Source organism: Thermobia domestica, chromosome 17 (assembly GCF_964235325.1).
Source record: "Thermobia domestica chromosome 17, izTheDome1.hap1.1, whole genome shotgun sequence".
Lineage (NCBI taxonomy): Eukaryota > Metazoa > Arthropoda > Insecta > Zygentoma > Lepismatidae > Thermobia > Thermobia domestica.
This window is the reverse complement of record NC_137470.1, coordinates 162,139,586-162,167,301: the sequence shown is the minus strand read 5'-3', so window position 1 is coordinate 162,167,301 and position 27,716 is coordinate 162,139,586. Positions and strand designations below refer to the sequence as shown.

Below are 27,716 nucleotides of genomic sequence, written 5' to 3'. Positions count from 1 at the left end.
CAATCAATACACCCAACAGATAGTACGTACATTAGGTTTTTCCACAGCCTATCGGTTGAGGCACTTGTCACATCGTGGGAGACGTCTGTCAGTTTCGTTCCGATTGAAATATTACTCAGAACTCAACAGGCCGGTTCGGAGCACATTCGTGCAATGCGTGCAGGAGCTTCGACCGGTAAGGTTTAATTTTCAAATCTTGTAGCATATTAGAGGTACGTGTCATTCCCAGGTCACGTATGCGCCTACTGGTAGACCTTTTGGGGCTAGATACACAACTCTGAGCAAAAAATTCAGCGTTTCATTTCGTACACTTGGTTGTCCCCTTTCCGGTAGATCATACACAAAACCTGTAGCCTCGAATAGTTCAAGATTCTCATAGTTTCACATGATGGTTTCAGACCTGGCAATCTCCTGAAGTTCGTTATCACATTTTGTTTCAAACAAGCTCTCCTACTCGGCACAACTTCACTCTAAACAACTCCAAAACAAAACACGTACGGTAACATGGGTACACCAATCCCAGCCACACTAAGTGAGACAGTATTATCAGTTCTAGTACAAAAAAAAAAAGCTAGCTGATAACTCGCTTCTCTTTTCTTTGCTTACTTGTTCTGGGGAAAGTGATTGTGGCCTATTTCTTTCTCTTTTTTTCTTATTTTGTCTCATTTTCTTTTTCCTCTTTTTTTCTTTCTCCTGTTTTTTCTTTCTTTCTCTGAATATAATTTTTCCATATCTTGGTCAAGGGACTTAAAATCCCGAAACTTTCCTTGCGTACGCCATTGATAATGGTGTAAAACTTTCTATAAAGCAATGTATCAATGTAGTAGTGGTCATTGTTGCTACCATTGGAGGCGTTGACTTGTACACTCTCTAAAAGTTGATTCTAATTAGTTCATTATAAAATTTTGAGACACACCATATGGGACTGCGCGACAGACCAATGTGTCGCCGTACATTGGTTGGAAACCACAACTTTAGTTTTTATTCAACGTAACTCTTTGTAAGCCTTACGAGTTATTCGTGCATGTAAGCATTTCTGTAAAATGTTTCAGATTAAGAGAGCTAGCGTACTGGTGATACGTCGTTCATGAACGAACTGACTTCTGAACGACACATTCGTTTGAACTAGTAACGAACTGATCGTTCAAAGTAACTGTCACGACGGCATACGACTCAGCGCTAAACAAAACTCTGGCACAGAAATGGCATGTAAGCATGGAATGAATGGTCATATGGCAAAGCACAAACATTAAATAAATTCAAGTGTGATTTAAAACTTCATGCTAAAAAGTGGCAAACCTCGGTCTGTGCGTCAAGCTAATCGTAAGTCAATAATAAATGTTGCTACTTACCCTATTTGATGTTAAACTGTGTAGGTAATAATTTGCTGATTTAAAACTCCTGACCTTATAATTGTAACTTATTTCAAATTAATAAAATCGTAACAATATTTAAATTTTAGGATTAATATTTTAGTCGCAAGCTCAGCCGCCTAATCTAATTGAATGTATTTAGCACAGATAGTTTAATTACTACAACCACTCTTATTTCATCCATGGATGCAGGACAGTAATGAATACAGTTGATAATGAAAAATTTTCTTCAGTAAGTATCCAAGCAGTTCCATAACTACTTACTTTATCTGGCACAAATGAAAGCTTTACAATATCTTGCAACGCCGCACTATTCCTGCAGCGTTTAACATAGCTCCAAGAAAACCTAGTGATCCACCTTAATGTATTCTTTGGGCCAGTACTTACTCTGGGTGTCGTTCTCTGCTTCAGCGGGTCTAAGGCTCGGCAGACCTGCTAAATACTGTAAGTTCTAGAGCTTTCCAAAAGAAACTAAAGTCTAATTATCACCAACTGTTACACAGATAAGAATTATTAATACACCATGTAAAATAATCTACGATCAAGTAGCAAGTAAGAGGCACATTCTGTCGTCTGTTAGAAATCATGGAGACTCAATGAACCCTCTTTCCCTTCCTTTTTTTCATTACAATACCTTTGCCGTGAATGACAACTGCACCAAAACCAAATTCAACAACCAGTTCAAAAATGTTTGGCAAGTTTGAACTATTCCCGTGCCGCTGCTGGATTGAATAAGTTAACTCCAGCTATGAAGTCAGTTCATTAAATCACGATTCCATGTATAGTTTGATATTCGTGGTTCCGGATTGGATCTCTTGTTAAAACCCAATCATCACTATTTCTCCAGCAGGGTGAGGCAGCGTACTACGTCCTGAGATAAGAAATCGAACTGAAAGCTAACTCTATAATCTATGGAACTCGGGAGTTCAATTCTGCATTCACATAGGCTCTCATTGATTTATATCCTTAGCCAACTGGATCCACTTTCTATTCTATTTCTGCGAGATTCATCTTTATATTCTCCCATCTGCGCTTAAGTCTTCCTAATAGAAGTTTTCCGATTGGAGTTGCAGTTGAAACTTTGAAAGCGTTCCTACTTTTTGTTCTGGCTATATGACCTGCCTAAATGCGCCTCCTAGACTTCATGACCCTAACAATGTTTGGTAAACTATATAAACTCTATACAGTTCCTAATTATGAAGTCTCCGTCATTCCACATTCCCGTTCCTTTTGGGCCCGAATATTCGTCTCAGGATGTTCTAATTTTTCTGCGTTCTTCCCTCAGAATAAACGACCATGTTTCGCAACCATACAGCACAATAGGTGTAATTAGTTCGATATATATAAAAATAAAATATAAGTTTTTGACAATCCGGGAAGACAAGTTTGAACTGAACAATATCGCTAATTCCCTGCTTTCAATCTAAATTTTGTTTGTTCATGGATATAGTTTTCGTCTGTTAATGTTAATAATGTGGAGTGGAATGAAGATTAGAGAATCCCCTGAAGAACGATATTGAAATTTTAAATTTAATCTTTGTCCCGCATATTTTCAACTGTATGACCCAGGCGAATGGGCATAAAACCAAAATGAGCCAAGATACATCGAAAAAACTTTTTTTTTTCAACATGCAGGGGCCATTAAAACCGTTTATTATATCACCTATATTTAGGTGATAGGGTAGAATCTTCATTTAAAAAGTACCAATAAAACTTTTTACTAAGTTTTTGTACTTTCAAGCGTGAAGGCATTGTAGAACACGTTACGTATGCTTTCACACCTTTCTGAGCTGAGTCATAGGATGTGATGACGTCATAACTTGAAACAAAAAAAATTCTTTTGTTAGGCCGATTTTTATATTTTCACGGGCTTTTTCTTGCACCTAGAAGATTGAAATTTTTCACACATTCAGGACACTTTTTTTTCCTTCAGATTTCTACGTTAGAACAGGAGTGTTCACAGGCAAATCTTTTTTTTTTTTTTTTTTAAAAAAAAGATGATTTTTTAACAATTCTTTTTCGCGATTTTCTCGCCTCAGATACATAGAGACATGCGAATGGTACCGTTTGAAAAGCTGTTTTATTGTGAAGTACGAATACTGACTCTAGGCTAGAGATGTCTCAGGAAATTTTTAATTACATCGGGTCATTTGGGGTCATCTGGCGCATTGTGGAGATGATGATAGCTGATTGGTAAATATTTTTTCACCCTTACTATTCAACATAAAAACTTGAAACTTTGTACTCATTTAATAGACCCTTCAGTATTTTTCAGTTGGTTTTTAGATCTGTGAGTTGAAACAGGGGGTCCAGAGGGGGCTCAAAATTTGAAATTCAGAAAAAAATCCCGATTTCTATCAATTTCCCGCCTCAAGAACATGATAGGGAAATGTTGATGATACTGTTTAAAAGGCTGTTCCATTCTGAAGAGAATGAGGTACAAACCATGATCGTAGGATAAATAGCGATGATGCTGTAGCTGCTTGACTGAATGTCTAAGTTACTTAAAAAAAAAAAAAAAGTTTTATAGTATCTTGAGTTTTTTCACGATCTCGATTAGGGATGGCCACATTTTTTCGACAAATTAATTTTTCGAAAACGAAAAACTAAATTTTTTTCGAAAAACTAAAAACTAAATTTTTTTCGAAATTTTTTTCGATAAACAAAATTTTTCGAAAAAAGCGATCCCTAATTTCGATACTTTTCTTTTTTTGGGCAGAGAAAGGAAAAAGAAATACTTTTGACAGCGGATCTATCTCGGGGTCAAGAGGCCTAGCCCCGCAGCTTTTGACACACAAAAGTAATTGAAGTATTATTTGTGTATTTTTGAAAGTAGGCTTATAGTAAGCGTTGCCTTTCATTGTGTATTGGAAAATGTTTGAAACCTTAGACATTCCTAATTCTGTTAATAAAGTGCGTAAACGTACTTGAAATTAAAATTGACGTAAACTCATTATATAACTATCATAGTCTGGGTTCTGACGGACCCTCCAGTTTTTACATTCTAGATCCGCCACTGGCTTTCGATCAACAATGCTTGTCGTAGTTACAAGAAAAAAACTTCAATTTAGATTTCATACTGAATCAGGGTCTGTATTAAAGTTTATGACGTCATGTAACTATTACCGAGTAACTATCAGTAACTATTACCGAGCCTTTTGCCGGAAAGCGTAAGTGCTTCTTTGAAATACGACTGTTTCAACGTAATCACTCCCTCAAACATTATTTATCGACATATGTTCTTTCCCATTCTTTTCTAATTTACAATAAGTTTTATCGGTTTATACAATAAGAATTGTACTATCGTAATTAGTATTTACATGAAATAATTAAAAATCTGAAGTGAAATACTATTTAGTAACTTACAGTGTATATTGAAAACTTCTGCTTATGAAGGTAATCATCATCATCATAGGTATTCTGCCTTTATTGGCAGGTCACTTGCCGCAGCTGAGAAGCTTCCATGCTCCACGGTCCTCCGCTAACTTCTTCGTCTTCGCGTATGATCTTTCTCTTTTTATATCATCCATTAACTGTAGTCTCCTTCGCCCCCTCCCTCTCTTTCCCGACACCATACCCTCTAGGATGTCAGTCCGGAATAATTTTCTCCCAATACAAAGTTCTATTACACGATCCGCTTCTGTAAACACTATAATGTAAAATCCTCCAATATTTGTGTAAAATATGGTATCCCGAGGGGCGAGCAGCCTAAAGAATCTCCACAAATCTCCAAGCAAGCTAGGTGGGGTGAATTTAGGATCCTCAATGCTCCACGCAAGCACAGGGGATGTAAAGGCCACAAAGCTGCCTGCACGCAAGCTGGGTGGCTGAGTTTAGAAGCCTCACAATTCCGAGTAAAGGGTATGGGTTAGGTTCCTCTCAAAGCTCCAGGAGAGCTAAAGACTTTTCCTCTCAAAGCTCCAGGCAAGCTAAAGACTTTTCCTTTCAAAGCTCCAGGCAAACTAAAGACTTTTCCTTTCAAAGCTCCAGGCAAACTAAAGACTTTTCCTTTCAAAGCTCCAGGCAAGCTAAAGACTTTTCCTCTCAAAGCTCCAGGCAAGCTAAAGACTTTTCCTCTCAAAGCTCCAGGCAAGCTAAAGACTTTTCCTCTCAAAGCTCCAGGCAAGCTAAAGACTTTTCCTCTCAAAGCTCCAGGCAAGCTAAAGACTTTTCCTCTCAAAGCTCCAGGCAAGCTAAAGACTTTTCCTCTCAAAGCTCCAGGCAAGCTAAAGACTTTTCCTCTCAAAGCTCCAGGCAAGCTAAAGACTTTTCCTCTCAAAGCTCCAGGCAAGCTAAAGACTTTTCCTCTCAAAGCTCCAGGCAAGCTAAAGACTTTTCCTCTCAAAGCTCCAGGCAAGCTAAAGACTTTTCCTCTCAAAGCTCCAGGCAAGCTAAAGACTTTTCCTCTCAAAGCTCCAGGCAAGCTAAAGACTTTTCCTCTCAAAGCTCCAGGCAAGCTAAAGACTTTTCCTCTCAAAGCTCCAGGCAAGCTAAAGACTTTTCCTCTCAAAGCTCCAGGCAAGCTAAAGACTTTTTCTCTCAAAGCTCCAGGCAAGCTAAAGACTTTTCCTCTCAAAGCTCCAGGCAAGCTAAAGACTTTTCCTCTCAAAGCTCCAGGCAAGCTAAAGACTTTCTCTCAAAGCTCCAGGCAAGCTAAAGGCTTTTCCTCTCAAAGCTACAGGCAAGCTGAGAGAGTAGTGACCAGTCGCAGACTGATAATCGTCGGTGAGATCCTCCTGGTTACATAGGTGCTACAGTGTGACAGTGGCGTTGATGGTCCTTTTGTCACATGTGACCTGTGGTATCGCTAGTGTTCGTTGTCTGCTACTGTAGTAAGTCGTAGGACACACATGGTTGTTTGTAAACATAAGCACGTGTAGGTTGTTTGTCAATAGCCATGTTCCGGATATTACAATATTGTAAAATTAATAACGCTTTGTATTTTGAAGAAAGTGTAATTTGAAAGTAAGTTAAGAAAATATTTCCATCCTTTTGGCATGAAATTTATTATTATTTATTTTTCAGGCCCTGAATTTACTAGTACCCCAATATTACCTAAAAGCGGCTTCTCCATGTGTAATAATGAGACTCTAAAAATTCATCCAGGACCAAGTCAGTTTAGAAAATATTGTGAAGATGAAGGTAAATTATTTCTAATCTTAAATTTGGCGTAATTGCACATTATTTGAATTCTTTGTTGAAATTTATTAAACGTAAATGTATAATTTTGAGAAAGTTATATGGCAGAGGACATTAATGATTTTTGAAAATTAAAATGAAACGAAATCTTTGTTTTACGTCCTACGCTTATGCCGGCTAGACTAAAGGATATATTAATGATTTTGAAACCATAGCTTTAAAGTTAAATTATTCCATATTTTGTTGAGAACTAGAAATTTTGATTGTAGCTCAATGTTATCTAGTATTTTTATAAGAAAAGTAAAACTGTATGCACTTTCTTGGCTTATAATTCAGATGAACGGCTAAATTTAATTAGTATTGACTGCAAGAACCAAGAAAATTCTTATACATTCGATAGCAATAGAGTGCATTTTATAAAGGCTGTTCAGGGTAGTTCTCATTTTCCGACTTCGGAGGTTTTTTGTCTCTCGTAAAATGATTCCATGTTAGACCAAAACAACCCATGAGAAAAATTAGCTCTATTGAATATTAACCCCTCGAGACGGGAGTTAAAATACCTATTAGCCGCTGCGAGAAGCAGTAGTTTTAAATCACCAAAACAGAAATGTTCGCATAATGTCAAAAAATTCAATACAGAACTGTAAAATTTCATGTAATAAGGTAAATCAATAGGTGGCAGCACATTAGTCTACTCTGGAGTGATATGAGTTTTCGTTCATGTGGGGGAGGGGGAACAGAGGGCACAATATTCATATTTTTCACTACGAGACTGGACGTATACGTGTACGTCGAAATGCCTCTTGATGCACTGAGTCACAACAAGAGTAGGTCGAACAGACTTGAGCGGCTAAGTGGCGCTCCAAGCTACTCCGTTTTCAATCTATTTACAATATAGAATATGAGATAGAGGTACCTTGTAAGTTTAGAAAGACAACTGTGTACGTTAATAAACAGATATGATGAAGGTAATAACTACTAAATTAAATATAACTTGAAAATAACGTTAGATGTGTTTGTGGTACACTCCGCAGCAAATAACCTGCAACATGAGCATGTAAGTTTGTGAAACGACGAAGCATTTTGCTCCAAAAGAAGTTCAGGAGAGGACGCAGAGGTTTCTCTGGCGTGATTCGTGCCACTTAGACGTTATGTTGATTCCCTGCGCTGTTAGGTGTAGTTTCACAAACTTACATGCTCATGTTGCAGGTTTTTTTGCTGCGGTCTGTACAAAATAATGTAAGAACTTTGTCACACGGCCCCGTTCCTGTTTATGAATTTTTGGGTCCGTATAAAATATTATGGAGTTCAATATGGCCACCATGATGGTTCTATACAGTGTCAGATGGGGTTCTACCTCAATTATCTCTATCCAGGGGGCCGCGGTGGCTCAGTGGTAGAGCGTTCACCTCTGGTGCTAGGGGTCTCGGGTTCAAACCCTGCTCCCGCCAAGTGAACTTTGTGGTGGACAAACACCGTGTGCGTGGGTTTTCTCGGGGTTCTCCCGTTTCCTCCCACTTTCTTCATTCCACCATTTCATTCATTACTCATTATCACCGTCTCCTTTAGCCTAACCGGCATAACCGTGGGACGTAAAACTCAAAATTTCATTTCATTTTCTATCCAGGACATGGTGTCATACCCCCTAGCCGTTCCACACTTACAAGATACCCATGCCTCATATTGTATATTGTAAGTGCATTGAAATCTTGAAGTTGCTTAGAACTCCATTTAATATCGTTCAGTTGAGTCACTTTCTCTGAATAAGCTACTTTGATGTGGAACCATTTTCGGTGTTAAAACTTAACAACAACAACAACAACAAAATCGGAAGGCGAATATCTCCCTAGTATGTACCATAGGATGGATCTTTATCGTGGAATGCCAATGTAACATTTAAACCAGTGATCACCAAACCGTCGATCGCGAGCTACCAGTAGCTCGCGCGGACATCGCGTTAACGCTCCAGTTGGCTAACCTTAATTCCTCCACTGAATGCAGTTGTCAGCACTCCAAGTCGTTAGCTTGTTTCTCCCGCGCAATTGCCGTTATCAGCCTCATCTCACAGTTGATTGTATACGCATGGGGTTGTGCACGTTATGTTTTTCGTGTCCATATTAGACATTTGCTAAACGTTATGTTTTTCGTGTGCATATTAGACATTTGCTAAACGTTATGTTTTTCGTGTGCATATTAGACATTTGCTAAACGTTATGTTTTTCGTGTGCATATTAGACATTTGCTAAACGTTATGTTTTTCGTGTGCATATTAGACATTTGCTAAACGTTATGTTTTTCGTGTGCATATTAGACATTTGCTAAACGTTATGTTTTTCGTGTGCATATTAGACATTTGCTAACTTGGATAGTTTGATTTCATATTTACCAGAAATGCAAGTTTATAGGCTATAAACAAGTGTGTAAGATTTAAAAAATGTTGGTAGTGCTTTTGGTTGGTAGCTCACAGTAGGATTTTAAAACGCTACGGCAGCTCAGAAGTTCATAAGTTTGACTACCACTGATTTAACCGAATAGACAAAATAATTGCGTGAAGCAAATATAAACAACTGAGCAACTGACATCTGTGCAGTACCACCAAATTAGCAGTGCAATCCTTCCAGATAGTAAGGCTTTAAAAAAAATTAAGATTATTACACATTTCAAATGTATCCTCATGGCCAAAAGTGCGTTTCTACCTATCGCTTTGAAATAGCATATAACCACGACTTACTTATAGGAAGGCAGATGGGATAAGAATCTGATAGTTAATTTGACAAGAGAAGTAAGGAGTAGGTATGGTAAACAAGGGAAATTTGCAACCCTTTTTTTCTGTTAAACTAATTAAGGGAGAAAAATTTTTTATACAAAAGTCATTTTGGATTATGAGGAATGACGTAATATTAAAATTACTAACATGAGAAGGTGCTTAAATTTCCGTCATGTACTAGGAACGTATTTATCATTTTACTGTCAGTTTGAATGAATTACTAACTTAACAACTCATAGAACAAAGTTGAACAATGCTAGAAATAGCAATAAAAACCCTTTTTGAAAAGATTAATTACAAACGTGCTTTCAAAAATTCAATACAGACATGTTTAACAAGTCTTTTGAGATCCATTACACCCTGTATTAGACTACAAAATGCCAGTATACTTTGGTTTCTATCTTGATATTTTTCACTCCCTACTGTTATCATTACAGTCCAATCTCGCCATATTGTGCTTCTTACTGGATTTTGTCGATGTGTTTTTCACAGTTAAAAGAACAGCAGAATTTCTTGACTTTTGTGGAGTAGATGCTTTTCTTTCGTTATACTAGTAGGTGTTATATTATTACGGAATTATTGACACTGTTTAACTGTTTAATGTGTCAAGTCACTGTGCATTGTTCTCCAGTACAAGCAGAACTTTGTTCTACTCACAGCCAATAACCAAATTCCATTTCTCAAATTCCTCTTCTTATTGAACTTGTTTAAGAAAATCTAAGTAAAACTATATCATCCGAAAGTGTTTACGCTTATTAAAGAGCAACATCCACCACCATTTTTACATACGAATTGTGAACAAGTTAGGTGCTAAAGATCACCTGTAAAAATGGAAGTCGCTACATTCTAACAAGTAAAGGGTCCAAATGGATGAATGATGAGACTTAGTGTACCTGACAGACAATATGAAAATATGTATGTGCAAAGTTATAGCGGCTGAACGCCATAAGAAACGGAGGGGGGTCAAAGTTGATGGGAGAAGGGCTATGCTCTGTTTAAATACATCAAAAAATTGTTGAATCGTGAAAATAGTGACAGATAGACAATGCAAACTGGTAATTTTACATTGGCAAAAGAAGAATGGGCAGAGTAGATCACAAACCTCCGCCCCCATTTTGAAACATATTATTTTAATAGAAAGATAGTCATGTGATATATCAGTTAGGGCCAGCATGTTCTCAGTCAATTATGAACTTTAGTGATCGTTATTTGTACTTATTTGGAAGCTTCAGGATCATCTTTATAGTTATTTACGAAACTGATACTCGTATGTTGAAAGTTTGGATTATCACGAAAACGCATGTAAGTTAAATATATCCACAAGCCACTGAAATTGGCAGTGGAATTTGATATCCAAGTTGTATATTACTACATTGTCATCAAATTTCACTATTGTATTATTTTGCCAATATGTTAAAATTACAACCGTTTGCATTGTCTTTCACTATTGTCACGATTCAACAATTTGATGTATTTCAATGACATAGCATAGCCCTTCTCCCACCAACTTTGGCCCCTTCCCCCTCAGTTTCTTATGGCGCTCAGCCGCTATAACTTGGCACATATACAGATTTTTACATCCTCTATCAGGCACTCTCTCATCCCGCAACTTAATTCATCCATTTGGACCCTTTCCTTGTAAGATACTCTGGCAAACTTAACAGTAAAAGCATAGTAGAAAGAAAACATAAGTTTACTTGTGCATGTACTTTTTCCAAAGCAAATCTTTTGTTTTATTATGGTTTGAAGCTATTATGTCAATTAAAGGGAAGAAAAATATTTAACTGCCAAACAAATATTTTCCAACTTAGTCTTGAAATTTAGTAGATTACTTTGTCTTCTGTGTAGATGTAACTGAACATTCGAATCTATCCTGCTTGCTTGCTAATTCGCTCCTCACACTGCAGATGTCAGTGGGAATTTTTGGGGGGAATAAGTGTTTCCAACCTATAGTTTATCACGATTAGAAAAGTACGGTGAAATTCCCAGTATGGCGAACATTCCTGGTTTTACCATATATATATATATATATATATATATATATGTATATATGTATATATATATATATATATATATATGTATATATATATGTATATGTATATATGTATATGTATATATGTATATGTATATATGTATATATATATGTATATATATATGTATATATGTATATATATATGTATATATGTATGTATATATGTATATATATATATATGTATATATGTATATATATGTATATATATATGTATATATATGTATATATATGTATATAGGGTACAGCGGGGTAATTCGAATAGGCGGGGAATTTGAATAATGTTAAGCATTTTGCCAGCTGGAGTGGAAACGCGGCTCGCCATGTTAGTGAACCTGTGGTGGATTTGTAGGTGGTGGTTTGCAGAAGTCGCTCTCAGAACTACAAACTATTCCTTCGGTTCTGAAGGTCTATACGATTTTTTGTTTGCTACAAGGTAAGTACGAATGTGTGTATTTTTAGGGCGTTATAATTTTCAACGTTGTTTCCTTAAGCTTTCCTTATTGTTAGCTGGATAAAGTGAAACCGCTCTGTATTATAATCGTATCAGTAGCATGTGGGGCATTGATATACTGTACACTGGCGTCAACTAATCAGCAGTTTTCATACCACGTTCTGAATGGAATATTCGTCGACTGTTGGGCAATTTGGATAATTCAAAACGGGGCAATTTGAATAGAAGTGAAATTAGAACTATAGGCCTACTATTTTATATTTGTTTGTCAAAAGCGAAAGCTTCTAGTGTTAACAAGGAAACTGCGAATTCTTATTTTGACTTACTGGGAAAATTAATGAACGAGTATGATCTCCATAAACCATCGTAACCGTATTTATAATATGGACGAAAGTAATTTTCCTGTAAATAACAGACCCCTAAAATTTTTGCAGAAAAGGGTAGAAAAGAGGTGGTAAGTTTAACATCTGTTGAGCGAGGGGAAAATGTAACGGTGATAGCATGCTGCAATGTCAGAAGGTCTTTTATGCGGACTTTAAAACGCAAAATCTCACTCACAACTTTTGCCCTTAGAGTTCTACCAAAGTCATGACATCGAAATGCTTTACCTACCTACACACACAACACACGTATTATACTGTATAACCACTCGATCGCTCTGTTTTTAAGGCCCTTAAAGCCAATTACCACCAAGAGGCAATTATCTGGATGATTAGTAAATCTCAGTTCTGCATTTTGTTCACTGAAGCCTAGAAGTGGACAGCTTCTGTTGGACTGGCAGTTAATGGGTTTTCATGTACTGGTATCTACCCGTTTAGTCCACAAGCTATTGAAGAATTTCGATTCGCCCCTTCGGAAACGTATGGTCTTATTATACATTTTGAGGAGCAGTCTTCTCGGGAAGAAGATCTTAACAACGCGCCTTCTTCTTCCGGTCATGGCTCTCAAAACTTTGTCCCAATGAAGCCTATAGATAAACCCATACAACAAGTGCTTCCCAGCCTAGAAAAAGTTTGTGTGCAGAAGAGACATCGTGTCGCAGGAAAATCATGCCACTCAACTTCTGAAAATATTCGGACAATGAGAATAAAATACCTCCGAGGAAAGACGCAAGCATCGGGTGCAACAAAATCCAAAGACACTACAAGAAAGAAGAGTGCTAATACAGAACCTGTCAAGAAAAAAACAAATGAAGGCTCGAAAGAAACTGATATTCTCTACCCCTTCCAGTGACGAAAATGTAGGCCTAAGTCTAAAGATGGCTGCAGGCAATGAAAGTCAAACAAGGAATTGCTGTTTTTGCCTTCTTAATTACTATTCAGAACGTTCTGCTAGAAAGGGAGACTGGATTCGTTGCCAGCGTTGTAAGACGTAGTTCTACGAAGTCTGTGTGAGTGCAGAAGGTCGAAAACAGTTTCTGTTGTTGTCGTTAAATACGAACGATGGAAGATGAATTAACCAGTCACGGCTCTTTGCCTTAGACAGTGTTCTGAACATTTTTTAGTGTAGGCCTACATTCAAAAAGATAGCTATAGGTGACACATATTTACAATTTATGTAGGTCTACTTCTTTTCATTCAAAACTAGCATATTTCAACTACCGTAGAAATTGCAATCTAACTATTAAATAGTTTATACATTATTTCTATAAGACTTGTTTATTTTGTTGGTTATTCATATTACCCCACTCGTTATTCTAATTGCCCCTCACATTTACGTTTTTCGAAATTTCGGCGGGGAAATTGAATACCCAAATTTCACAATGATGTATTTCAGATATTATCTTAAAAAAAATTAAGTAATAATAATGGTTCAAAGTTTTTATTCACAATTTTATATTTGAATACCAATTACAGTTTCCGAGATATATGAGAAAATATCTGAAATTATTCAAATTACCCCGCTGTACCCTATATGTATATATATGTATATATATGTATGTATATATATATATATGTATGTATATATGTATATATATATATATGTATGTATATATGTATATATATATATATGTATGTATATATGTATATATATATATATATATGTATGTATATATGTATATATATATATATATATATATGTATGTATATATATATATATATATATATATATATATGTATGTATATATATATATATGTATATATGTATGTATATATATATATATATATATATGTATGTATATATATATATATGTATATATGTATGTATATATATATATATGTATATATGTATGTATATATATATATATGTATATATGTATGTATATATATATATATGTATATATGTATGTATATATATATATATGTATATATGTATGTATATATATATATATGTATATATGTATGTATATATATATATATGTATATATATATATATGTATGTATATATATATATATATATATATATATATATATATATATATATATATATAATGCACATATTTGCACAATCAGTGTTTTCTTTCTTTTGTGATCAACTTCTTGCTATTATTTTTTAGGCTCTGGATGTACTAGTAATCCCATTTTGCCAGGAAGCGACTTTATCAAACTTAACAATAACATATTAGAAACTGACACTGTACCAACGAAACTTGGAAAATATTCACCTTCTCAAGGTAAGTTTTTGCTTTTATTGTCTTACATTAGTAGTAGTTATACACTCCTCCAAAAATAATTGCGCTGTTGAAATTCCTTTCCTTTCACTATTTTCACGATTCAACAGTTTCAATGACAGTTTCAATGTATTTCAATGACATAGCATAGCCTTTCTCCCACCTGCATTCGAAGAGGAAGTAATAGGAAAAAAGTACGACTTCCGAGCACAGTTCAGTTTGCTGTTTGAAATATTGATCTACTCTTTTGTTATACAATCAGGGGCGACGATTAGGGAGGCAAGATGGGGCAGTTGCCTCCCACTTTATTGAGGGGACCCCCTAATGTATATCGTTTCATTTGTAAATGTAAAGTTCTTGTATGAATTACTGGTTCATTAAAAAAAATCATATTTGCCGTTGCGTGAGTATGTATTTGGTTGTCTTCCCGTGAAGTTAATCTACAGGAATTGCGTTTAAATTGCAATTCAAAGCAATTAATATTGCATTTACGTATTTCTTTTAAACGTCGTAGCATATTCTTGTAGTATTTACTGTCTTTCATTTTCTACTAGTAATAACATACATTTAATGGGATATGTGGAATTAAAAATATAAGTTGTTCATTAATCCCCGGTTTCAATATAACTTCTACAAAACAAGTCTCATTATTCATTACTATGATTAATATTATCCTTTCTATTTATTTGTTTTGCAAATTTATTAATCGGATCACAATTTTCCAGACAGAATTTTAAGATGTTCATGAGCAAGGAATTAAATCTCTTAAACTTCCGTTGTCTGAGAGTACAAAGGGCTAGTACCTACTTGCGTTGCTCTTGTCAATTGATTTAATAAAATATGAAATGCGGTATACGATATTTAAACTGAAAAAATATAGTATCTTATTAGTTATACAACCTTTCGTCAGTGTTAGAAACAACCAGGAAAACTAACATATTCAGGTCATGTCTTGCCTACACCCCAACTTTTAACGTCCAATCGCCGCCACTCTATAAAATGTTACTTTAAAAAGAAAATAGTACTTTGGCAAATGCAGGAAACTTTGTTGTAATTAAATAAAACACGATTTTGGATTTTAAAAATTATAAATTGTTAGAATTTTTTAAAGGGAATTCTATAGCTATCAATACAATTGAAGAAAAAGTCCTCAAATTGTCTAGCCATGCGTGTTTCTTGTGTTGGAATTAAATACTTTGGAACCTGATTCAAATCCCACTGAGAGAGAACCGGTTGTTTAAAAAAATTAGAATAGCACCACTGCCTGAACCGTCTAGTAACTTTGACAAATGGAAATGAGTCTACGTGAATACACTCTAGTTCAGAAGAATTAGATTTCAGAGCAGAGTATAACTTGAAATCTGAGTGATTTTTCTCTAGCTTATGTCAGTTCTTTGCTATACTTTTATTCCTGAGAAAAGAACTTGGAAAACATATAAATAAATAATTAATAAAAGAATATGCAATTTGTATCTTAGGGGCTGAGCCTTAGATTTTTTTTTCAGTATGTGTACAGAATGGGTAGACCTATGTCTATTCTAAAAATGGATTTCGTCACTGAAGAGGGCTTTTACACTATAGTCTACTCAGTATATTTTAAAAACAAATTCTTTATATTTAATTAAAAAAAAAAAATTAATGTGACAGTAAGTAAGTTTAGCGTCCCTTTTTAACATTTATTTTTCAGGCTTTGAATGCACTACTACCACAAACTTGCCCAAAAGTGGCTTTCCTATGTGCAACAATGATAATGTAGAAAGTGCTGCAGGACCAAACTTCCTGATCAAAGGTCCTGAAATTGTACTAAATGCACCAGAACCAAGCTATGTAACTAATATTTCAGTGTCGATTAAAATCGAAGGTAAGATTTTTTGTTTTTAATTTGAAATAAAACTGTATATTTGAAGGTTTCATGAGATTTTATAATATATTAAATGTCAGTGTTTAATTTTCTGAAGTGACTATCGTAGCAGACGTGAATTTTTAACTACGTACTTGTATAGTTTGAATAAACGACTTTCTCTGACGGCTAGAATTTTGCCCTTTGCAATTTAATCTACTACTTGCATATATTAGTCTAATTTTGTTTATGACTGCTTGATTCTCGATCTAGATGGTCTAAACTTTTTAATTGTCTTGGTTTCTACAGTAATTATCACACATTCATTAGGTACAGCATTTAAAAATGGATGTATGGTAATAAAAATGATGCAAACTCCTGTACTTTGCAACATGCAAGATGTGAGGTGAAAACACTGACAGGTTCAGAGCCTTGTCGTTCTTAGTGGTAAGCGATCACGTGCTGTACATTATGTAGGGTAGCGAAGATGCGTGTTTTGGAACTAGAAAACTGGTGATACCGGACGAGGCCCGAGTTCGAGGTCAAATTATGGGTGCACGGTCAGTTAGCTTGAGTGTTAGGAGTGTAGCGGGGAACAATGCGTGAAGAAATAATGGTAAAACAACGTTTCTGAAGAGTAATAATAGACACGAGAAGCCGATCGTTCAAAAGAATTTCTTAGAATTGAAAGTTGTCATCCAGGACTACTATTGCTGCTGCTACTACTAGTACTACTACTACTACTACTACTACTATTGCTAGTATTGCTGCTACTACAACTACTACTACTATTGCTGCTACAACTACTACCACTACTACTACTACTACTATTGCTGCTGCTACTACTACTATTGCTACTACTACTACTACTACTACTACTACTACTGCTGCTACTACTACTACTACTATTGCTACTACTACTACTACTACTACTATTACTATTGCTACTACTACTATTACTACTACTACTACTACTATTGCTGCTGCTACTACTACTACTATTGCTACTAAACGTAGATCTGGAAATGCTTCGTTTGACAAATAGGGGTGGTCGGATAATTAATGTGATCAACAAAGAACAAAACATAATAAACTAATTAGTTCCCATGGGTACGTTGCACGTTACAGAAAAATCAGGATTATAAAGGTAATTTGGAAGACGGTAGTAACACAAAGAAACGGGCAACAATCAGTTTTTGGTAACTTATGTATTCATCCCAAGGATACTACATTGTAACATAAAATATAGGAATAGTCTATAGTTGTTTCAAGACAGTCGAGAACTTCAGTATATGGTGTAAAATAAGATAAATTTTAAGCCATACAATTGCTCATTTTTCGTCTGGGATCAGTAATCCAACTGTTTTCATTTATTTATTTACAAAAGATAATTTGGCAACCTTATGCGGTGGCGACCACTACAGTGTCCCCGTGCGAAAGCTTTCATTTAAAGACCATGCCTCACGAGTGACATACTAAGAATTGCTCGAGACGGTTGCACTAAGGCAAACAGTGGCAGCAACTGTTGTGGCTTCGTATGAAAGCTTCCATTTAAAGTAATTCTTCACAAGCAGTGGCACAACTCAGTGGCTGTGTATGAAAGAGGGCTTAGATTTATCCCTCGATTCATTATAAAAGAACCGCAATTACAAACTTATCCAAGCATGGTCACAATCACTATTATCATAAGCGGTACTCCAAAGAACCCGATTTCATTTTTCTCATGATGCCTTGACTGTTAAGTTTTTTAAATATTTCCATTGGAGTCAGCACCCCCCAATTAGCATAAAAAGCAGAATTTGAGATTTATTCAACTTTTCACTAGTGCTATGATCGGATGTTCTTTGTCATTTCAGAAAACAGTCGCACACCACTCGTCAAATTAGAATCTCTTAAGGCATCGTGATAAACTTTGAGCTGCTTTACAAGGGTGTGAAACATCATGGTGTGCAGGCTCTTTGTTACTGATTTCTGCACAAAATTCTCAATTTACTGAGCACAGCAAAAACGTAAAAAATATTAAGTAAGGAATCAGTGGAGCACCCACAGGGGACTACTGGGTTCGGACCTCACCCTAAAAACTTCGTAACCCAACATGTGTACACTTTCTTAATAAAACTCTATTTGTTTAGCAGAGAAATACTTGTTGACTGAAGATATGACATTACGCATCTGTACTACATTCTTTCCTGATAAAAATCTATTTTCATATTCTTTTTTGTGAAAATGTCACTACTTAAAAATTACTTTTTTTAAACTGGAATAATACCCATTCGAAACTACATAAACATTTTGTATTATTCAACCCCACGAAACCTTTGACCCCTCCCAACAAAAAAAAATTAGGTGCGCCCCCTGGTAGGAATTGATGATCCGTTTTCGACAGGAAAAAAATCCGATGGAGCACTGTTTTCCACGTCTACGCATTTTACTTCAGTTTTTCTTTGAGTTTCGTTATTTGGAGTACATTTCTGAAGTGAAAAAATATTTTTTTTTAACAATGAAACAAATTACAAAAGAACTGCAAGGATTGTGGTCATTTATTCAATTTGCTTTAGGACAGTTAGAATATCCATCTTTTGAATTTGAATTATTTTGAACACGGTCCCACTCTACAAAACATACCGGAAAGAACACATGCTGCCATCTATTGATTTTTTTAGCGCTCCTCTAGCTGCTTTCATGGCTGAAGATTTTAGTTGCGCTCGTCTTAATGCCATCTATTGGGAATCTGTTGAACTACTTCAGCATAGGCCATTGCAAGGAGCTTTCCTTCAGTTTGTCACTCGTGTCATCTGAAGGAACGAATTCATGTTGAGAAATGGTTTGTTTAGGCTCTGACTTGAAATTTTTGGTTACGTTCTAGTACTAAGGCGAAGATTAAATTTCAGTCATTAAATACAAAATGAATAGAAAATAAACATGTTCTAAAAATCACTGCCAAGTTTGTATGTACGCATGATGTTCTTTCTGAAATATGAAAACTGTCTTTCAGTTTAACGTCCAACGATTATGCACTTTAGGCTAAAGTAAACAGATAAGGCAAGCGAATGACGATGGAATTAGTGGAATGAGAATGTGGGAGGAAATGGAAGTGCACCGAGAAAACCCTGAACAGTTACCCACTACAAACTTAGCCGCGAATCGAACCAGGGACCCCATGTACCAGATCTAAACACTCTACCACCGAGCCACCAGGGTGTAGAAGACGTCCCATATAAATAACACGAAACATTTCAGTTCCCTATAAAACCACGCAACGTTGGAAATTTTTAATTCTGATGATTCACTTAGGTAAACTCTAACGAAAACTGGGAAATTCATCCCTTCTTTAGACCCCCTAAAGTTAAAAATATTCACTTTCGGCAATTTTCCTGTAGGTTTGTCCCGGAAAGCTACAATCATACCAAATTTAATCATTGTAGCCCTACAGGAAATGCTCAATAATTTGAGGGTGTAAAAGGTGTTCCATATAAATAACATGGGAAAGATTTTTAGTTCCTTATAAAACTACTCTAAAGTTGGAATATTTTATTTTTACTGATTTACTGAGGTAGTGCCAACAAAAAGGTACAAGCATACCGAATTTCAAGTTTATATTCCAATTCTAAGTATCTGAAACATGAGATTATATGTCCAAAATAAGGCCCATTTAAATAACATGGGGAAATTCTTCACCATCTTTAGACCCCCTAAAAATTAAAAATATTCATTTTTGGCAATTTTTCTGTGTGTTAGTTCCAGAAAACTACAATCATGCCAAATTTGATCATTGTAGCCCTACAAGAAGTGCTCAATAATTTGTCAGCTCATGTAGTTTTATATATAGTTAGGATAGGATATATCGTAATATAGACTATAAATACACCTTGCAGTCGTAAGAATGAGTAGTTAGTGTCAACAACATCCCATAACACACATCCTAGAATACACTGTGAAAACAAGTGCTGTCGATTTTTTGATACATTTTCGGGTTTTGGTTTTTCAGAAAACCGGTTTTCTAAAAACTGAAACCGCAAAAGCGGTTTTCTAAACTGAAACAGCAAATGCGGTTTTGGAATTCGAAACCGCAAATGCCGTTTTCAAAATCGAAACAGCCGATTTCGACAGCACTAGTAAAATCCCTCTGCGCTCGTAAGAATGACTAAAACATTGTCCTTAATTTTATATAACAAAATATATAATATAGACTATAAACATACTTTGCAGTCGTAAGAATGACTAATTACATACCAGGCAGGCCCGTATCCAGGGGGTCTAGGGGGACCGGGACCCCCTAAATTTTTGCAGCCCCTAAAAATTTCACGGTAGTCTTGCAAATGAACTATAATATGATTGGATCGCCCCTTAACTTCAGCCGTGTCACCCCTAAATTTTTGGGCTGGCTGCCGGCCTGATACCAGGCTGTTAACATCTGATAGCACATATACTAGAACACAATATAAAAAAAAAACATTCTGCAGTTATATGAATGACTAATTAATAATTACATCGGCGTTAATTTTATATAATATATCGTAATATAGACTATAAACACACTTTGCAGTCGTAAGAATGACTAGTTACTTAGTGTCGTGAACATCCTATAACACATATCGTAGAATTTGCTATAAAACATTCTGCAGTCTTAAGAAAAGAAGGGCTATTTATTTACACCGTCGTTAACTTTATATAATAAAATATACCGTAAAATAGACTACAAAAACAATTTGCAGTCATAAGAATGACTAGCTACTTACATTGTCGTTAATTTCAAGTTGTGAGCAATTCCCCGCAATAATTCCTCAAGAGATCTTTTGGGTTAAAATCCACACACAGGTTCCTCAATCTATGCTGCAGATCAACATAAATCTTTTTAGTTTTCTTGACGGGGTATTGTCCTCTTTGGGACTAGGAAATGGTAGAATGAACGGTGGAATTTTCTTTCTGTAGGCTTTGTATGAGTTTCCATACCGTTGGGTGGTTGTGTCCAACCAAATGGAAAAACTTATGATTCCACCCCTCACATAAGTTATTTGTGCGAGAATTGTTAGTTGCCTCATGAGAATTCCAAACTTCCGGCGGAAATCTTGGTGGCACTCTCTTAATTCTCAGGACATCAGAATTATCAGAATTGAAATAATATTGGCAGTTCGAATTTTGGAAAATAATGAATAAATCTAAAATTTATGTTGAAATCTTCATTTACCAAGTAAGGAACAAAATAGTTTAAAACCCGAGAATTCAAATTATACTTTCTGCCTTTGTCGTCCTGCCCTTTTGTCCGCCTGCCATTCTGTCCGTTCCCCTATTCTCTTCTATTGACAAAACTCCAGAAGTATGGTAGAGGTATAGTGCATAAATTGTTTCGCTTGCACTTTACAAACAGGGAACGAGTAGTTGAAATGTATAAAACAGTTAATAAGGAAATCTTTCTTCCTAAACTGCTACTATATCACTGGTGTTCCTGAAGGCTCCGTTCTCGAACCAGTTCTTTGTTGTGTATAAAGAATCTTGTTCAATACATGTATCCTAAACATATTGCACCATATGCTGATGTAAATCTTATTAATAGGAGGTAGTATAGTAGAATTAGAAAGCAATTTGAAATACACTGGCACCCATTTGGCAAAAAGGGCATTTGAGAACCATGAAAACTAAAACACCCTCTCTTCACTACTCGTATAAACCTTAAATATTACCTTCTATTTCGTTAAATTAAAATTATGTAGATTACTAGACACGAGAAAAGAGTAGCATACGGATATCAATAACTACACTTGTGCTAAAAATATTCTTATGTCCACTAAGCTAGACAGTAAGCTGCAGACGTATTGATATTAAAACCATACCGAAATTAAAAAAAAAAGTTCAAATCTCTGCGTAACCAAAGATAGTCGGACGTTAATGAATATTCAAGTGATACTATGTAAAATTAATGTAATACCAATACTCAATATACTCGTATTTCATTATACGACAATTCCCATGCATTGGTCACTGACAGATCATGTACGAAAATGGATGAATATTGAATTAGGGGCGTTGACTGCAGGAAAAATCGAAAATTGAGAATGCCAAGTGTACTCTTCAGAAAGAGCGGAGATTTTCTGATGGAGGACGTGTTTGTAGCAATTGACCAGCCAGAGATTATTATCCTAACAAGTAGTGTCCTGTGTTTTCAGTCCCTGTAAGCATCTTAGATCCAATATTGTTAACTGTACAACTGTGTCCATATTTTATTATTGACTTCGTAACGAAACTAACGGTATGAGTAGGTAATCAGTGTTTCGGTATAAAGAAAAGTTTGAATACAGAATAATGAGTTAGTATTACCTGATAACCCTAAGTATTAAGAAAAAAGTGATCAACAGTGTTCCAATTTCTAATAATCAGTAGATGTGTTCTTATATTTTTGGAAACCTATTTAAATTCTGAAACTAGTATGAGTGACTACTCAAATTTCCTCCGAGAATCTAATTTCAATTCAAATAATTATTCCTGACTTCGTTTCTTCGAATATGAGCCCAATATAAACACAAATGTACAAGGATTTTTAGATATATACTTGACGAACGCATGTAATTTTGGTTACACAATAAATTCCTCAGATAAGGCATCTTAATATTACACTTCACATGTTTACTATCCTTGTTTATTGCAGGACCTACCCCACAGAGGATTGAAAACTTATCGATTAGTCCAGTATCAGTAGATAAGACAATAGTTCATGTTCCTCTACAAACAGAATCTCAGAATTGTACCCAGAAATACTCAGTTGTGCAACCGGAATCTAAGAATTGCATCAAAGGCGGCTCAGTTGACCAGAAGACTGATTATTCAGCAGGTAATTAATGATCTGAAATATCGATCTGCAAATGCTAGTTATAACATTAATATAATTACGTATAATTAAGTATATGTGGGCACATCACATGATCAGGTGTTCCTTTGTTTCGTCTTGTAATGACTTCAGAGGTTATATTATACTAGTCCATTTAGAATTTCACTATCACATTGACTTGTATATTAGCAATAGCGGCACACAAATTGAGATTTATCTGAACTCCACTTAAGATTTGAAAGCCTTCATTCTATTATCGACTTTCATTCTTTGCCATGTATGACTCTCCAAGGGATCTTTTCCCATAAATAACAGAAGGTGGGAAATGGAAGACAGTAAAGTAGAGTTTCTAGCAGTGAAGGTGTCGGATGAGGTAGAGAAAAGGTTAATTGCAATCAATTTGACTTAAAAGTAGCCTAAAAGTTGTATTCTAGAATTATGGTTCAAGTTACGAAATTATATACAAGGTGTTTCAAAAAACCGACAACGTTTAGGTGATTCCTGACACAAAGGTAAGACAAAAAGTATAGACCAACCTGAATGCACAAATGCCTCCTTTCGGAGTTATAGGCTGCCGAAAACATAAAAAAATGAACTTTACCTCCAAAGCTACGAGACCTACCGTAGTTGGGTCAAGACTTCACTTAGGAACTAATGTCCCCGTATCCAAAAAAATCCATATTTCAGAAATCTAAGGTACTCACGCAACAACTATTATAGAGGGAGTTTGGGTAAGGCTATATAATTTGAAGTACTCATAAACTATCTCTACAAAAAAGTGTTGCGGAAGTACAGTAGAATTCTGAAACATGAATATTTGGCTAGTGCAGATACTACTTCCTAAGTGAAGTCTGGATCCTACTACGGTAGGTTCCATAGTTTTGGATCCATGGACCTTTTAAAGTTCATTTTCTCATGTATTCGTCAGTCTAAAACTCCGAAAGCACTTGTGCACTCAAGTGCTCTATACTTTCTTATCTAGGTGTCAGAAATCACCTCTCGAACGTTGTCAGTGTTGTTTTGAAACACCTTGTATATATAAAATAGAAATGAGTTTCAACTAGCTTCTTTCCCTCTTAGACTTGAGTATCACCCGTCCCACCCACTTTCTTTCCTTCTTTTTCATCTCTCCCATCTAGCTACTTTTGTCCATTTTTCGTATGTTTCTTAACTAAATTTCAATACTCCTCCCTCACTTTATATTCTATGTTGTATTAATTGGTTGAAAGTAAGTGCGATCCGTGCTTTTATGGAAGAATTAAAGTAAGAATTCTTTTAAATACAGGGTTCTTCAGATAAACGTGATTGCCTTAAATTGAAATTGTGACCAGACGTATTGCTTCACATAATCTTTTATTTCTCAGTTGAACAAGAATTCAAAGATTTTTGGTTACGACAATTAAATATGGAACATATCTTCTATTTTTGAAACTTAACCTGTTCCAAATTATTTCTCTCATTGTTAACATCTTTTCAATTTTCCAACTGTACTGGCTTTCCAACTGGCCCTTCTTTACGACGCAAGCTGTTTCCCGAAAGTTCCAAACACAAAACATTGGGTATTTCGTCTTAGAACACTGATTTCGATTAATGTTGAATTACTGTCGAAATGCACTCTGAGTAACACTGACCCAGTTTTTTGCCTCAAATTTGTCACAACGTTTCATGACGATTGAAATGATTTGAGTTAGATACCACGTTGCAGTCATCCTGAACAATTACCTCTACGCAGAATTGATAAAAATAGAAAAGAAATAGTTTGTTACAACAGTCGTGAAAACAGTTTTCAGACGGATGAAAACCATCTGAAATAGAGTACGGGCTACCGCACTAAACATACTTGTTTCACTTAAATTCAATCACATCATATGCTGTAATTATTACAGGGACATTTATTGACGAAAAGGAACAAAATTTTAATACGAGTCGCTTTCAGAAATCTATCTAAGAAAATACCCGAAGAACAAGTACTTCTTGTACATTTCATCAGAAATTATTCATTTGTCATTTGAATTGTCATACCACCAAAAGTAAATTCAAATTTCCCCAATATAGGAAGTCCCTGTTTACCTCTAGTGCGTGGGATCCCTCGTTAGATTCAAGCTCGTGCCAAATACTCTTTTAAAGTTCACACACACTCGGAGTCCTCCAGTTTCCTTCCAATTTCTTCATTCTACCATTTCGTTCATTCTCCTAATAACAATCAGTCCCTTTTAAGCCTACTTGGCAATAACATTTCATGAAAAATATTAATTGACAGGACGAGATTCAAACAAGTCTACCACTTGGTATTTTCGTACGGCACTACTACGTTGCATTTTCTTCGCGTAAAGGTGACACTAAAGTACTAGTTAGGGTGTTCGATAAGGCTGAGGACCTATCGAACTTCGGGTGTGAAACTTGATCGAGTTGTCATCGGTTATTCGAAACCGTTCGAGTATTCGAAATTATAAAAGTTTCGGGTATTATCGAAAGTACAAATATTATGGTTTTCTTGCTGCCAATGATTCCTTCTTGCAGCCAAACTAGTCAGACAACTTTTATTATCTGATAAGTTATTGCTAAGTTCTATTTGTGAGGAGAAAGGATAACATGTAGAAAGGGACTTTTTTTTCGACACACCCAAAGGAAGTTCAGTTCTTCCTAAATTCTAACTCTTGTTTATTTGCTGGCCACCTATTGTATCAGTGTTGCCAGACATACGGTCTTAAGCATACAAATACGGTAATTTGCTCTTCGTAGGATATAGTATACGGTCCAACACCTCAACCATATTAATCATCTGCGGTGTTGCTAAAATTTTGTAGTAAAATTTTAGTTTTAAGCCAAATGTGTTATCTTTCATGTTTTTTTTCTTTCTCTCTCTCAATGGCCTCTAGTTCACATATTGCCGCAATCAGATATAATACTTTGGGCGCAAACTGCCCCTTTCGCCTTTCAGTAAAATAAATGTTAATGAAATCGGTGATGATTTCAGGGGGTTGCTCAGGAGGGATATTCTCCCAGAAATATATCGGATCATGTTCACCGTGGGTTACCAGTATTTTTGCTACTTTAATCCTCCGTGTATTCAAAATCTTCCGGGGTAGGATTACCATAATTTCTGGACACCAATCCCGGACATTTTTTTTAGAATGGTGTGTATTTAAGTTAAAAAAAAAATAACCTTAATTTCCAAAAATGCTTATGCTCATTTTCTTTACTTAAAATACAGTATGCGTTTATATCATTCTTATTTTTCTGAGTAAAGTATTCTTCCTAAGAACACTTACCGCTATTGATTTTTTTCACAAATATCAGCACAAGACAGATTTGCAAGCCAACCATTTGACCAAACACAGTGAAATTTCCAGACCTTCCATTTTCCCTAAAATTTCGTACATTAGTTTATTCCAGACAATTTTACCGACACAGGCTTGAATCCCGGACGTATGGTAAGCCTACCCGGAAAAATTTTTGAAGTCATCACTGAGTTTAATGAAGACGAAGAACTGAAATAAATATATTACCACGACAGTGATTATATATAGTATATGTTCTAAACAGTCTGTTTGTACATTATGAATCCGCACACTAGCGGATCCAGAATCGTCGTTTGGTGGGGGCAGATTACTTCCTAGACGAATAATGTAGGCTCAAAATACATAAGTTTTACATCAATTGAGAATAACGTGGTGCATTGTTTTTTATATATAGGCCTATTAGAAGGAAGTCTTTGGGGGAGGCGAGGTCGGCTGACATATGCCCCATCCACAGGCTCTGCCTTCAAAACTGGCTATAAGAGGATGCACAGCGGCAGAAGACATCAGTCACCCAACTGATTAGATCCTACCTATCCCTCGGGGCCACGATGGCTCAGTGGTAGAGCGTTCACCTCAGGTGCAGGGGTCCCTGTTTCGATCCCAGCTCACGCAGTGAACTTTGTGGTAACACCGTGTGCGTTGGTTTTCTCGGGGTTCTCTAGTTTCCTCCCACTTCCATTTCATTCATTTCTCAGTCTCCTTTAGCCTAGCTGGCATAACTGTGGGACGTAAAACTCCAAAATTTTTTTCCCCTTACCTATCCCTCCAAACTGCTGAGCGAAAGACTCCCTAACCTTACCTCTGTGCTACTTCAGGCGAGAGGTTTCTAACCCATCTCCAGTCTGCACTGGGCAGGTGGTCCAACTTACGGAGAAAGGGTTAGAGACATTACTTATTCGTAGCTCTGTGTACGAAACTGTATAGAATCTTTGATGATAAAAAAAGAGGGGAAAACCCGTGTACAGCTTCTCTACTATACATTACAATAGATTATATTTTGAAGTAGATTTTTGGTGCATTGATTCCACAGCAAACATCCTGGTTCAGCGGTCCACAGGATTACCAACTGTTCGCTAGCTGAAATGCTAGGTGTAAATTGGGTTGCATCTGTCCAAGCGTTTGTGAAGGCAGAAAAGGTACTGGACCCATCCTAAAGAAGTTATAGCAGTCAGGGAGAGATGCCTTTGCTGACTACACATTACAGGCGGCGGCATGTTGGGGCTATGAATCTTATAAATCCACTGCAGATCACCATACTTCTCTCCTATCGTCAGTCGGAAATTAAAACTCTAGTTCTGAAAAGAGCTGATGCATGTTTTATAAGGGTTTGTTGTAAACTCTTTGAATACAATTCGGAAATTAGACCATATATCAGGGG

At 35.9% G+C, this 27,716-nt stretch overlaps 1 protein-coding gene across 4 annotated transcripts in view; it reads left to right on the top strand.

Annotated features, from left to right (window-relative positions):
- The window catches only part of LOC145674453 (uncharacterized), a 102,314-nt gene that overhangs the window by 23,703 nt on the left and 50,895 nt on the right, over positions 1 to 27,716 (top strand). For all 4 annotated transcript variants that reach the window (XM_081744525.1, XM_081744524.1, XM_081744523.1 and 1 more), the window contains 4 exons: positions 6,399 to 6,515; positions 14,260 to 14,376; positions 16,061 to 16,234; positions 22,857 to 23,039. In XM_081744525.1, the coding sequence (XP_081600651.1) occupies positions 6,399 to 6,515; positions 14,260 to 14,376; positions 16,061 to 16,234; positions 22,857 to 23,039 (591 nt within the window). The remainder of the gene's footprint in view (positions 1 to 6,398; positions 6,516 to 14,259; positions 14,377 to 16,060; positions 16,235 to 22,856; positions 23,040 to 27,716) is intronic.